The sequence below is a fragment of the Panthera uncia genome, chromosome E3 (genome assembly GCF_023721935.1).
Source record: "Panthera uncia isolate 11264 chromosome E3, Puncia_PCG_1.0, whole genome shotgun sequence".
NCBI lineage: Eukaryota > Metazoa > Chordata > Mammalia > Carnivora > Felidae > Panthera > Panthera uncia.
In genome coordinates, this window is record NC_064815.1 from 7,589,944 (window position 1) to 7,604,761 (window position 14,818).

Sequence of the window (14,818 nt, forward strand, 5' to 3'; positions counted from 1 at the left end):
GACTCCATTTCAGGCGGTGGGCAGGTGACTGAGGTCTGACCAGTGAGCACGTTCCAGTCCCCTGGCTACTGTGATTGGGTCAGGAATGGACATACGACCCACACTGGGCCAGTGAGAGCTGGAACCATCAGGAGATCTTTCACTGGGGTTGCTGCAGGGGTGGAGCCTAGGTCTAGCGCGATTGTTGGTTCTTCTTTGCCACCCCACTGTTGAACAAGTAACAGGCCAGAACCAAGAGACAGAAGGAGATGGAGATCTATCTGGTGGTGTCATCTGAACACTTGGACCAACCATGCCCAGGAGAGCCCCCATGTAGGAGCTAATGAATTCCTGCATTTTCCCCCCTTAAGCTAGTGTGAGTTGAGTCTTTGTGGCTTAAAACAAGAGCCCTCGTTTCAAATGGCAGTTCCTCTTCAGGATTTCTACACTCTTTTGCTCTTACTTTTGTTTTCTGAGGTATTAGACAATTTGATATCCCAGCTACATCGTGGCTCACCTTCTCTATATTGCCATTTTTACCACTGTTTCTATTGGGACATTTGTTCTGAATTCGGGGGAGATGGTCTTGGGCTCTGCGCTCCTCGGCCGTGTGACCTTGAGGAGGCCGCTCATTTCTCTTAGCCTTGGTTTCCCCATCTTTAAAACGGGACCGTGAGAATCTGCCATAGCACATTCTTGTAAGAATCCAATGAAGACATGACATCAAGTGCCTTTTGCAGGGCCTGGCATGTGGCCGGGGTCACAATATTAATGCGTGGTCACAATATTATTATTTCTGTGCTGCATCTGGCCGCTGGGGGAACCTAGCTTTGCACACATCAGTGGATGGCCTGGGCAGTTTTCCCATCGGTTACAAAGATTACTTTGTGAAAATCTGTCCTTAAGGACAGAATGGTATGTCTCTGCCTTTTCCTTTTGGGAGCACGACTGGAGCAACCATTTGGCTGGAGAAATGATCTACAGCCCGTTGCAGGGGGTCTCCAGATCTGGGGTGAGCATCCCAACTACGCAAGCACTTTTCAACTGGGGCAAATTTGTCCCCAAGGGACATGTGACAGTGTCTGCAGACACTCTTGGGTTTGACCATCAGGGGAAGGTGTGCACTTGGCATCTAGCGGGTGGAGGCCGGGGATGCTGTTTAACATCCGACAAGGTGAGAATGGCTCCCCCCGCCCCAAAGAGAATGATGTCAAGAGTGCTGAGGTTGAGGAACCGAGGTCTGGGCTATTTCTCTCTTTGCAGGTAAACAGATCCGATGTGTCCCTTAACATGGAACTGCTATTGGCCAGGATGGGAAACCGAAATATAGGGAGGGGGTGGGGGGAAGGGAAGCCTGGGTAGCTCAGTGGGTTGAGCATCTGACTCTTGATTTTGGCTCAGGTCCCGATCTCGTGGTCTTGAGAGTGAGCTGAAAGCACAGTGCTCACTCTCTCTACATAAAATGAAAAAGAAATATGGATGGATATGCAACAATGCGTATTATGTCCAGAGGGGAGCATGGGTGAGGGTAGGTGAGAATGAGGGGAGATGTGCACGCTCATACAGAAAGAGTGTGTTTTGGGAGGTCATTCCACTCACTCGTGTCTCGCACTAGGAGCCTTTTCAAGAACACAAACTTGAGAGAGTAACATGTTGCGGAGACTGTCTGGACATAAGCCTCTATATACTTCGAAGATTCTGGTGGCAGGTGCGGACATCTACTCGTCCTGTGGTGCCCAGGACAAGCCTTGTAAGTCCCCTTGCTTATTAACTCTGCCAGCTACCATCTGGAGTATGAGGTATTAGACCTAATACTAATTAGACCTAATTTTTTAAAAATTTTTATTATTTATTGAGAGAGATTGTTTATTATTTTTGAGAGACAGACAGAGTATGAGTGAAGGAGGGGCAGAGAGAGAGACACAGAATCCAAAGCAGGCTCCCGGCTCCGAGCCGTCAGCACAGAGCCCGACGTGGGGCTCGAACCCACGAACCGCAAGATCACGACCTGACCTGAAGGCAGACACTTAACCGACCGAGCCACCCATGCGCCCCTATGGGGCCACTTTCAAATTTCATCGGGGAAGCTCCTGACGGTGTGAACCAACACTGCACCTGTGGCCAGTGGTGCAAGGGAGGACGTATGCATGGGTGTGCACTGTGGGAATGGGCGATGCATGTGCCTGAATCGTGTGGGAGCTTGAAGGCACAGACACACTGGGTGGCGGCAGGTGTGGGTGTGTTTCAGACGGTAGTTGTATGATGCATGAAAGGTGGGGCACAAAGGGGTGCGTCTGCTGTGCAAGTGAAGTGTGTGAGCTAAGTGTGTAAGACCCTGGGAATGAGTGTCCATAAAAACATATGGGATGACGCATACACCTGTGTGAGTGAGTGTGCCTGTGTGTCACTGGAATTTAAGCAACCGTGGTGTGTGTCCCTGTGTAGACAATAAGTCATGTGCGGAAAGGGGAGGAGGAAGGATGGAGGCAGGGCAACCCACGGCCTGAAACTGCCACATCGGTTCCCCAGGCTTCCACTTACCCCTTGCGAGGCCAGCTGGGCAGCACTGGTCGCTGGCAAGAGAAAGCAGAGCAGCCAGTATCCAAACAGCAGCCCCGATGCCCGGACCCCTTTCTTCCTCTCCGTGTGGACCAGGAACATGGCGAAGCTCTGGACAGGAGAGTCAGGACAGGCCCCTCAAGGTGGGCAGGGGCAGGGAGGGCGGAAGGGAGCTGTGCTCTGCCCCACACCCTCCACCAGGGCAACAGAAGCCTCTCAGCCAGGAGCAAGCCCAGCAAGCCTGGGTTGTCCTTACCGTCGTGGTGAGCCACACAGTAGGATGAATGAGGAATTCTGGGGCCTGGGGTGTTCCCCGCTGGATTCTCCAGAGAGCCACAGACACGCTGGACGTGCACAGGATGATGAGCGCAAGCCCAAGCACCTGGGAAACAGGCTTGGCTAGATAAGGCCGGCGGGCAAAAAGAAGGGTGGAGGCAAACCAGACAGGGACCCCACGCCCACCGGGCAGTGGCTCTGGATGAGGCACGGCTAAGGTCCCAACATCACAATTTAACAGTGCCAGTGTGAGAGATGCCGAATAAGAAGCAGGAAGGGGAGCCTTACCTACAGATTCACCTTGACCTGGAAGTGTCCTATAAATAATATGCCCCAGGGACCCAGGCCAACCCAGTATTTTCCAGAATGCGAGGGTGGGGCAGGGTGCACCAAGAGTACGCAGGCGAGGTGCTTTAGGTATGAAGAAGCGCCATGGGGGCGCCTGGATGGCTCAGTAGGTTAAGTGTCCAACTTCAGCTCAGGTCATGTTCTTATGGTTCGTGAGTTCAAGCCCTGCGTCGGGCTCTGTGCTGACAGCTCAGAGCCTGGAGCCTGCTTCAAATTCTGTGTCTTTCTCTCTCTCTGCCCCTCCCCCGCTCATGCTCTGTCTGTCTCTCTCTCTCTCAAATAAATAAACATCAAAAAAATTTTTAAAAAAAGGGGCTCCTGGGTGGCTCAGATGGTTAACTGTCCGACTTCGGCTCAGGTCACAATCTCATGGTTCATGAGTTCGAGCCCTACATCGGGCTCTGTGCTGACAGCTTGGAGCCTGGAGGCTGCTTTGGATTCTGTGTGTGTGTGTGTGTGTGTGTGTGTGTGTGTGTATCTCCCTCTCTCTGCCCCTCCCCCCACTCACACTCTGTGTCTCTCGAAAATAAATATTTATAAATCAATCAATCAATCAATCAATAAATAAGAAGCGGCATGAAACAACATTCATGCAGGCGATGAAAAAGTTACACTCTCTTCAAGTCCCTTTGACCTCTACTATTTTTAAAAAGTTTTTAATGTTTATTTATTTTTGACAGAGAGAGTACGAGTGAGTGATGGGCAAAGAGAGAGGGAGACACAGAGTCTGAACCAGGCTCCAGGCTCTGAGCTGTCAGCACACAGCCCGACGCAGGACTTGAACTCACCAACAGTGAGATCATGACCTGAGCCGAAATTGGATGCTTAACCTACTGAGCCACCCAGACACCCGTGACCCCTGCTATAAAATCAAGGAGAAGCTCTGTCAGGACTGGTATGTCTCCAGACCTTTCTCTAAGATGCGGGGATCTCTCTTCTGAATGAGAGAAAGCAGGAAAGCAGAAGGTGGACACAGGTGGGAGAGAAGACGAGGCCTCTGGGCGCATAGTAGGAACTATTACAAGCACCCCACAGTCCAAAGCGGGGCTCCAAGTACTACTGGGGGCCTGGGTTTGACACGCTGCCTATTTGTGTATCCCCTGTGAGCTAAGGATGGTTTTTGACATTTTTCAATCATTGAACAAAACTCAAAAAAGTATAATATGTCGTGATGTGTGAAAATTACATGAAGTTTACATTTCAGTGACTTTCGAGAAAATGCTATCGAGACACAGTCATGCTTATTTATTTACTGTCGTTTATGGCTGCTTTTCTGCTGCAATGGCGGAGTAGGTGACATGGAATCCACATGGACCTTCAAAGCCTCAAATATATACTGTCTGGCCCTTTAAGGAAGAGTTCGACAATAGGACAAAAATTAACGAGGTGGTATGGGAAGGACGTTCTTTTTTTTTTTTTCTTTTTTAAATTTAATCCAAGTTAGTTAGTATATAGTACAACAATGATTTCAGGAGCAGATTCCTTAATGACTGGGAACGACATTCTTGTAGAAGTTTGGAGAACGGGATGGATGAGCAGAAAGGCTCACACTTGGAATGCCTGTGTTTTTGTAACACACTAAAATAAATACAAAAAAATTTTAAGAACCGGTGTTTAGAACTGCCAGTGGGAAAACATAAAAATCAACGCGTACCTGTTCAAAAAATTTTTTAAAGTTCACCCAAGTGTGACCCTAAAATCACCTCGTGTACCCCAGGAGTATACCTCACACACTGTGGGTAATTCCAAGGTATGGTAGTCATAAACTGGCCAGGAACATCTGAACATCCAGATGTGTGTGTTTGCAGATGCGTGGATTTTCATTGTCACCATATCTGTTTGGGGGAATCTGGTTCCACAGAGTTTACCTTTGTAGCCTCTCTGGAGTATTGCTCTGTTTGACTAAGAGGTCCCAGTCTTGTCCCCACCCTGGGTGCTCCTTGAAAGGAGGAGTGTCCACTTTGGGGTCTCCGCCAAGGCTCCAGCCAGCTTCCCACACCTCCCAACCATTGTCTGGTTACAGCCTCCCAGAGGCAGCGGTTACCATTTTGGCCTTGAAGAGCGGGGACATCCGGAGGTAGTTGTTGCCGTGGCGATGGATGTAGAGGAGGTAGATGGGGCCAAGGACCCAGAGGTACATCGGGGGTACCCAGATCCCTGCCGTTTTCAGGAAGCACACGTTCAGTAGGTGGGCAGCAATGGGTTCAGGCTCTGTCCAGTTCCAGACCTGAGGGAACACCGGGGCGACCCTTGTGATCATACAATGCAGGAGTCCCAGATTCACCTGATTAGGGGGCAAGGCAACCATTTGGACTCCTCACATTGACATGAAAATGGGCCCAGCACTCTCTGGAGTAACTTATAAGTCTCAACTGCTTTAATGCTAATAATATCAACCCTAAGAAGTACAGGCAATTATGCTACCGATTTTGCATATGAGGAAGCTGAGGCCCAGAAAGGTTACATAACCTGGGTGATAGTCACCCAGGTGGAAAGTGGTGGTGCTGGGATTTGAATCAAGGTGGCTGGGTCCTGGAGTTGGGGATACCTGGGTTCCAGGATGAATACTGGGTGCAGACTGTCGTTTAAGCCTTATATTTTAAGAGGTAGGTGTTACTGGTCCCATTTCACAGACCAGGGAACTGAGGCACTGAGAGGGGAACAGCCTTCTTCAGGCCCACACATACAGAAAGTGGCAGAGCTAATTCCCATGAAGCCTGTTTGACCCCAAAGCTTGTTCTACAGAGGGTCTTGATCTGTGATTCTTTTTTTTTTTTTTTAAGTTTATTTATTGAGAGAGAGAGAGAGAGAGAGAGAGAGAGAGAACAAGCACAGGAGTAGGGGAGGGGCAGAGACAGCGGGAGAGATAGAGAATCCCAAGCAGGCTCCATGCTGTCAGCGCTGAGCCCCGGGGCTTGAACCCACGAACCATGAAATCATGACCTGATCCCAAATCAAGAGCCAGATGCTTAATGCACTGAGCCCCCCAGGTGCCCCTGGGTCTGTGATTCTTCTCTCAGCCTCTTGGCTAGCCTTATCAGAACGCTAAAAAAGTCTGAATGGGAAGTTCAGAGAACATGGCTCTTCAGTTCTCTTCCTACTATATTAACAGCCCTCCCTCTCCCACACTGGTTATCTTTCTTCACTGCTCCCTACTTTGCCAATGGCCACCTCTGTGAACTTCAACTTCCCTGTGCCTCAGTTTCCTTTGTTGCAAAGGAGAGGGGTGGTGTTCAGAGAATCTACCTCTAAGAATTGAATTAAATGGGTTGATAGCAATAAAGCACATAGGAGGATGTGGGGCACAAAGTAAGCCCTCAATTAATATCAGCTATTACTATTGCCTTACCGGCCCGGCCCCTGAAATCCTGGGAGTTTGCGACCCTTGCTCCCATCCCATGAGCCTCTTTCCCAGAGTCCTTCGCTAAGAGCCTGGATGAAAGAGGAAGCCAGAGAGGTGGGGGTCCTGAAGCTTTATGCAATAGAGGTCCTGACGCTTTATGCAAATAGAAGTCAAAGCCTGCAGGCAGCTGGGAGGTTGGGAGGCCCCGTTAGTGGTGCTGGGGTCTCTAGGGGCAGGCTCGGTTAAAGGGCCCGCACTTGCCTGCTGTTTGCCTGGGACTTTGGTGGTCTCTCCCCTCCCCGGTATCACCCCCTGGAGAAAGCTGCCGGAGAGACCTACCAAGCCCGGAAAAGAAGAGTGGGACAGGAGGCGGGATGGGGGTGGGGGGACTTACCCCCTGCCCCACACAGGGTTCTGCAGCCGCGGCCATCGCGCGCCTCCCGTGCCTGTCCGTCTGTCCGCCCCGCGGTCTGTCCGTCTGTCCCGAGACAGCCTCCTTGCCGCGCTCCGGGTCCTGGAAGGGGCGGAGACTGACAGGCTAGGCTGGGATTCCAGCTCCGGGATCGCCAGGCCCGGGGCAAGGTCCCGCCGCGCAGCAAGGGTGGGGCGGGAAGGGATGAGACGAGGCGATTGGAGGGGGCACTCTGGGTGGCCCGAGCCGGCATTGGGGGAGGGGATCTCGGAGCCCCGGAAAGTGCAGTGGCATCCCGATAAAACCCTCCAGTCCCGCAGCAGGTGGGATGGATACTGTCTGCCTGTAGGGTGGTGGGAAGATATTAAGATTACTAATAAAGAGTTTAGCACAGTGCCAAGAACACAGTAAATGCTCAATAAGTTAGCGATTATTAGTATTAGTAATGTTATGTTATCCATAGGTTACTAAGCAGTGGTTCACTGTGCTATTTCAGAAATATAATATGGAAAGATAGTTGCTAAATGCTAAATGAAAACAAGATTATAATACAAAATAGGCTATAATATTTATGCAAAAAAAAAAAGTATATTCTTAGGTTGGGGAAAGGGGGAGAAGGAAGTCAAATCTTTGCCTTCCTCTCCTGGGTGTTAAAGCAAGGTGTGTTCCCAGACAGTAGCTCTTTTTGGGAAATCCTTTATGCAACATGTATGCATAGATTTTAAAAATGGATGTGCAGTCCAGCAGTGATCATGGAAATCCTCATTTTTCTTTTCTTTTTCCTTTCCTTTTTCTGTTTTCTTTCTTTCTGCCACGAGCATGTATTCTTTTCAAGATAGAAATGAAAAGACAGCTTTTTCAGACAGGCAAACACAGGTACTCAGTTTGGAGGAAGGAGTCAGACTCTATGCATTCTCCACATCGCCTTGTCACTTCTCTGCAGCTCTTGAATGCCACTTCTCGCATGGCCTCCACTGTGTGGGCTCCCCTTTCTTTTGGGGTTTCCCAACCCTGGCCTGGGGCCCAAGTCAGTATGCCTTCAGCGGTCCTCTGGCCTGGGTCTTCTGGAAGAGCAGGGACACAGAGAACAAACTCAGTTTTGAAGCTGAGTGTGGCAGGTCTGCTGTTCACATTTATAAATTATGTCTGCTTATTTGAGGTGATCTTGGTGGAGGCTGATGGAAATTAGGGGGAGGCCTCTCTTACTGTGACCCCAAGTGACCCCACCTCTGATAGGGATTGCCACAGTCCTAGTGTTTATTTTATTGTATATGTGAAGATGAATTTGCGGGGAATGGTGGGAATTTTGGGGGAATGGTCAGAAAGTAAGGAAGAACACAGAGGAAATCAGTTGGGTGTGCCAAGAACAGAATCCAGTCCCCTGAACAGTACAGGGCTGAATGCAGAGCCCTAAACTAGTCCCTTTCCCCCTCTCAGCCTCAGTTTCCCATTCTGTAAGGTGAGAAGGTTCCATGGGTCAGCATTTCCTAACTGGTGGCTTTCAGCCCCATGCGGATTTGCTAAGACAAACCAGGGACTCGTGCTAGGGAGAGGAAAGGGCATCTGTTTCAGTTGTAGTTATAAATACCCAATAAATGAAATAAATATTAAGCTGGATTCTCTCTATAACCAAATAGTTGAGAATTCCACTGTATTTCCAGTGAGAGTGCAGAGTGAGAAACTGAAATCAGATGTGCTCATGACTGAGATCCTTGGGGGATGTATCATTCCATTATAGGACCCATGAAGGTTTTAACCATTGCATGGTCTAAACTCCCTATGATTCATAATTGTATATTGCTTAAGTCTTGGCCACAATGATAAATTCTAGTGGGAAATTTTCTCTTTTACCTGGTTGTTTAGAAATAAAATATAAAAACTATCAAAATAAAGGGCTTGATTCTCTTTTAGGGAAAAATGGAAGAATTCCAATATCAGGTCAGAAAAGCAATTTTTGTCTCTTTTGATGTGGTAACTTGCAGTTAAATTCAGTTTTTGTCATAGTATATGTATAATCTTGGGGCAAAGCACAACGTGCTGAGATTTGAACTTGTTTTCTGACAAACCATGCTTCAAATCACAGACAATTTAAAGTAAATTAACTGTTTGCATCTCTTGCTTATGGGAGAAAAACCCTCAAGTTTGTTTCTACACAAATGTTCTTAGAACTGGGATTAAAATAAATTTCAAATACCCTTTTTTTTAAAACATAATGCTGACCTTAAATGGCCTATGTATTGCTTTTTTTAAAAAGTACTGATTATTTATAATGGAAAAATGCACTGACTCAAATTCCTAAACGGGTTTTTGAGATTATATATCACCTGTGAAATACATGTGCCAAAAACATTCGGGGGAGTAGTTGGATACTTAAATCAACAGTCTCTTGTCGTTTCCAGTTTCAGCGATATTGAATTCCAAAGCATAATTCAACTTTGGAGTTTGTGACTGTAATCAGGCACCTTGCAACTGCACCTGACAGACGGTGCGCGGAGTCCTCCAGGCCACCGTAGGGCACTAATGGTCTGGTTTTGTTGCTGAGCATGCGCTGTCTGGCGCGGGGGCGTGGCGCCTGTCTGGCGAGGGGGCGTGGCGCCGGAGCACGCACGCGCAGCAGCGCCGGGGCGGGGCCTGGGCTGTCAGCGGCGGGCAGAGGAGGAAGCAGCGGGCAGCGCGCGGAGCTAGGGGCGGGACCTGGAGGCCTGCGAAGGGTCGGGCGGCAGAGGCCCGGCCATGCGGGCGTGCAGGGGCTTGGGGCCGCCGGGGCCAGTGGTGGTGGTCGCCGCTGTGGTGCTGCTGCTGAGTGGCGTGGGTCCGGCACGCGCCTCCGAGGACATCGTGGTGGGCTGCGGGGGCTTCGTCAAGTCGGACGTGGAGATCAACTACTCGCTCATCGAGGTGAGCGCCCGCCCCGCGGCCGGGGCCGGAGCTCGCTGTGTGACCCTGAGCCAGTTACTCAACCTGTCTGGGCTGCGGTGGCCTCGCCTCAAACGCCAGGCGGTTGCCACCTGCCCCACGTTCTAGGAGTCCTTGCCTCCTTGAAGACTCCGCCCCCCGCGGGCTCTCCACCATCCCATGCCCTCCCCGTAGCGCTGGGGTGGGGGTTCCTATCGTGGGGTCAGCTACGGAGTGGGGTTGGGGACCTAGAGGTATGTGCCCCACATCTCAGAGCCCCCAAAAATTCTAATCCACTCCTCGAAACCCCCCAGGGATGCTTTTAGAGAGCACTGATTCCCATCCCAAAGATCCTGTCCGGGTAGATCTCTGTTGGCATCTCTGGGGCTGGGAATATGTATTTTTAATCTTTCCCGATATCCCCCCACCCCGGGACTCCTTTTCCTTTAAAAATGGAGAGTTGGCAGCTGCCCTGAATGTCTTTCTGGGTAGTTAGTGAAATTAACGCTGGAGATTTGAGCTGAAGTCTTTTTTATTAAGTTGTAAAGCCCCAGGCAGTTACATGATTATCAATACAGTGGCATTATGGCCCAGAAAGCTTTTGTGAAAAGTAAGGTCACTTGTCAGGATAGATGGGAGGGGACCTGAGGGAGGGCTGGCCTCTGTCTTAGAAGGGTACTGTGATGGGGCAGAAGGGGATTGGAGAGAGAGAGAAAAAAGGAAGAGGCTATTAGCTGGCAAAGAGAAGGGACTTTGGGGGGATTAAGACCCCAAAGGCTGACTGAAAGCACATTTGAGCCAGTCCATTGCTGGCAGCTGAAGGGCTGTGGTGAAAGAATGAACCAGTATATTCTACAAATCTGGTTGCTGAGATGGGTTTGGGGAGGGGTAGAAAATAGATTCCACACTCCACTGGGTCGCCCTGGCCTTGTTCCAAATCCCAGCTTTTGTTCTTGTAGGAGGGTGTTGAGACAGAAGCAGAATCCAGCACCATGTATTAACTAAAGAAAATAATTATCACCTTCAAGACCCCTCTGTCTCTCGCTTCTCTGCCAGTTTTGATCCTAAGTCAGGTGTTTAATGAGTCAACCCACTGGCAATGGCAGGGTTCCTAGGGCTCTGCTGGGTGCCCGTGCCACCTCTTGGGTTGCCTACCAGTGTGTGGGCACAGACCAGTTCAGAAGCTGCCTTGCAAGGCTTTGTGCTACTTAGTTTCCTGGGGCTCCAAGAGAAAAGTAAACGCAGAGAGAAGTTAGTACTACCACATAGTAATATAGTAAAATAATAAGAACACTATTTTTTTTTTTTTTTTTTTGAGCCATGCTGTCTGCCAGGTGCTTAATATGCATTGATGTGAGTCTGTATAATCACCACGAAGGGGAGTGGCTCTTTTCGTATTTATGAAGAAACTGGACCTCAGGAGGTTAAATGACTATCACACAGCATGTGGAAAACCCAGATGCTGCTTGAGTGTCTTAAAAGGTTAAGAGATTGTATTTGGAAATGCCCAGGATACAAGAACTTTAGAGATCCCTTGAAAAGACACACATTAAGTGCCTTTTGATTTATTTTTGCCTAAGAATGAAAATAAAAGAGGAAATTAAAAATTCCTAGATGAGTGTTAACTCGCAAATATTGGGAATCATTTGAGATGAATGTAGATCCCTGTCCCCCCACCCAAGACCTTCTAGTTTAGAAACAGAAGTGGGGCTTGGGGATTGCATTTTAATAAGCACCTTATTAATAGCACATTGGAAAATTTGTTTTACATCCATAGAGACAGCCGCTAAAAATACACTGAAAAATATTGAAAAATATGACTCTGCAGGGTAGTCTTTAGAGGGTTTCTAACCTAAAAAATATCTAATTACACTATTTCGTGGATACTTTGTCTTATTTGTCTCTGACCTTAGTGCCTGGTGTTCATCACAGCACATAGTAGGTCCTCAGCAAATGCATATTGGCCAAATGCATTGTGGTGTAATGTATGTAGCTAATTCTCAAAGGCGATATTATGACTTTTCTTCTTTCCTTGCCTTCTAGATAAAGTTGTATACCAAGCACGGGACTTTGAAATACCAGACAGACTGTGCCCCTAATAATGGTTACTTTATGATCCCCTTGTATGATAAGGTAAGAGAGACTACTGTAGTCGTTTATGATCGGAAGTGGTGTGGCCTACAGGACCGCCCTAACCAGAGCAGGCTTTATTTGGCACATGAGCAAATGCTTGTCTCTTTTGTAAATTATAAGTGCAATCTACAGTCCTGGCCAAATTTTGAGGGAGACAATTTATAAAGTGGGTTGATTGAGTACAAACCGAACAGTGGTTCTCAGTGTCTGCAGGGACATCTGCCGATGTCTAGAGACATTTTTGGTTGTGACACCTGTCTGGTGTTGGGGGAGGGCGTCTTTATCTAGTGAGCAGAGGCCAGAAATGAAGCTGAACCTGCTGCACAGGACAGATCAAACGTCAGCAGTGCCGACATCCAGAAACCCTGATTTAATAGAACTCTTTATTTGCAAGCAGCTTAAAATATTGTTTAAAAAAAACTGTGCAAGTGATACTCGAATTTGTGAGCTTTGTGGGAAACAACGAAATAAGGTCTTTAGAAGTATTTGAAGTAAATTTATCCATTTGCCCCCCAATTTCTCATCCCTCTGTAGTGATGACCACTGGTAAAAGTTTTGGTGTGTATCCCAAGAGATGGCTTTCTCTGTATTATAATCATAAAGGGGCGCCTGGGTGGCTCAGTCAGTTACGTGTCTGACTTCAGCTCAGGTCATGAGCCTTAGACTTAGACCTCGTGGGTTCGAGCCCCGCATTAGGCTCTGTGCTGACAGCTCAGAGCCTGGAGCCTGTTGGAGCCTGTTTCCAGTTCTGTGTCTCCCTCTCTCCGCCTCTCCCCACCGTGCTCTCTCTCTGTCTCTCTCTCTCTCACTCTCTCAAAAGTAAATAAACATTAAGAAAAAAAATTTTTTATAATTCTAAAGATGCCCACATATGTGCGTGTGTGCATAGACGTGTATCCACACCTACTTACACCCCACCCTCGTTACCCTTCCCATTTCAACGTTTTATTTAGAAACGTAGATTCACAGGAAGTTGCAAAAAATAGTCAGTGTGTACACATAGCTTTGGCTTTGTTTTTTTATATCGGATGGAACTAAATAACACGAATTATTCTTCAGTTTTTGATTTTTTTCCCCTATGGTAACATCTTGGTACACTTTCAACATCAGCGTGTACAGGTCTACTGATTTATTTTTAATGGCGACATAGCACATCAGAATCAAATCAAAACTGTAAATTTATGTAACCGTGTCTCTATTGATAGGTGTAGAGGCTTTTCCCAATTTAAAATATTATAACACAACACTATTCTTGAAATTACATCTTTCACCACAGTATGTAAGGCTGACTTCTATAGGTTGGTCTTAAAATCATTTTTTGTTTGTTTGTTTGTTTTGTTTTTAACTATTCGTATCATTCTCAAGAAAGCAAGGTGTGTGAGTAACATCTAGTTTTAAGAAATGACTTTTGTTCCTAAAGATACACAATGACCCTGGCAACCTTGGACGTAGGCGGGGTTAATAGGAGACTCCATTAGTCGCATGTTTGGCATCAGAAGACAGTGAGTGGCTGAACATAATGCCTTTAGAACTCTCCCATAGACGTTAACGTGGTGTCTCGTGATTGGTTGGATGGGGACTTCTGGGCAGCCAGCTTCAGCCCACCACATCCGAAGGGAACCAGACAGCCCACAGCGACTTAGAAGGACACAATATATATTTGGAATTTCTTTTCCTTTTTTTTTTTTTAAGTTTATTTATTTATTTTGAGAGAGAGAGAGAGAGAGCACGAGTGGGGTAGGGGCAGAGGGAGGGAGAGAGAATTCTGAGCAGGCTCCATGCTGTAAGCACAGAGCCTGATGTGGGGCTCAAACCCATGGACTGTGAGATCATGACCTGAGCTGAGATCAAGAGTTGGACGCTTAACCGCCTGAGCCACCCAGGCACCCCTATACTTGGAATTTCATTGCAGGTGTGAAAATGCTAGATTAAATGGTAGCCCTGAAGTAAATTAAACTAATTGAAAGGTCATTGGTTTTCATTTCTCTACCTTTTCTCCCCCCCCTCCCCTTTTAGGGAGATTTCATTCTGAAGATCGAGCCTCCCCTAGGGTGGAGTTTTGGTAAGTTAACTGAATAGCCAGACATACTCTGTAAAGGATTAGATTGTGTGCTGAATATTAATTTAAATTGTTGGAGTGCGTACACTGTTAAAATATTAAGGATACATTTCTAGTGTGGAACAGGGTTTTTTCCTGTTTGCTACTATATATATACACTTTTTTATATACTTTTGAGAGACAGAGTATGAGCAGGGGAGGGGCAGAGAAAGAGGGAGACGCAGAATCTGAAGCAGACTCCAAGCTACGAGCTGTCAGCACAGAGCCCGAAGCAAGGCTCGAACCCGTGAACCACGAGATCCTGACCTAAACCAAAGTCAGAAGTTTAACTGACTGAGCCATCCAGGCATCCCCCACCTGCTTGTTACTTTAGAGTAAATTGGATTTATCTTGGACCTACCTTAAGGTTTTCTGTCATTTCTCTTAAAATAGGCGTCCTTTCTTGAATCTGCCTCAGGAAGCTCTGCTTTTGTAGTTTCATTCATTAAGTGGCAGCAGAATGACTTCTAGAAGTCAGGAGTGGGGACTTCTTTTCCTGTCCTAGGATGGCTTCTTTCTTAGCCCCCTGGGGCATTTTTAGTGACTTGATTGAAATATTCAACGTCGTGAGATTTCACGTGAAAATCCAGATCTACTTCTCTTAAGAGATCACAAGAGGGGCACCTTGGTGGCTCAGTCGGTTGGACGTCTGACTTCATCTCAGGTCATGATCTCAGTTTGTGAGTTCAGGCCCCGTATCAGGCTCTCTGCTGTCAGGCTGTCAGCGCAGAGCCCGCTTCAGATCCTCTGTCCCTTTCTCTCTGCCCCTTCCCCG

General features: G+C 47.7%; 2 protein-coding genes across 5 annotated transcripts in view; one reads left to right on the forward strand and one right to left on the reverse strand.

Moving 5' to 3' along the window:
• The window catches only part of ABCC6 (ATP binding cassette subfamily C member 6), a 51,400-nt gene extending 44,149 nt beyond the window's left edge, over positions 1-7,251 (reverse strand). The window contains exons 1-4 of one of the 2 annotated variants that reach the window (XM_049638316.1): positions 6,900-7,251; positions 5,207-5,389; positions 2,795-2,920; positions 2,521-2,649 (exon numbers count right to left, since the gene is read on the reverse strand). In XM_049638316.1, the coding sequence (XP_049494273.1) occupies positions 2,521-2,649; positions 2,795-2,920; positions 5,207-5,389; positions 6,900-6,935 (474 nt within the window). In that variant the 5' untranslated portion in view covers positions 6,936-7,251. Of the gene's footprint in view, positions 1-2,520; positions 2,650-2,794; positions 2,921-5,206; positions 5,390-6,511; positions 6,563-6,899 lie in introns of those variants that run through there. The other variant, XM_049638315.1, reaches the window with a different exon arrangement.
• Positions 7,252-9,550: 2,299 nt separating this feature from the next.
• The window catches only part of LOC125927922 (nodal modulator 1), a 55,721-nt gene continuing 50,453 nt past the window's right edge, over positions 9,551-14,818 (forward strand). For all 3 annotated transcript variants that reach the window (XM_049638318.1, XM_049638320.1, XM_049638319.1), the window contains exons 1-3: positions 9,551-9,815; positions 11,856-11,945; positions 13,962-14,007. In XM_049638318.1, coding sequence (XP_049494275.1) covers positions 9,651-9,815; positions 11,856-11,945; positions 13,962-14,007 — 301 coding nt within the window. In that variant the 5' untranslated portion in view covers positions 9,551-9,650. The remainder of the gene's footprint in view (positions 9,816-11,855; positions 11,946-13,961; positions 14,008-14,818) is intronic.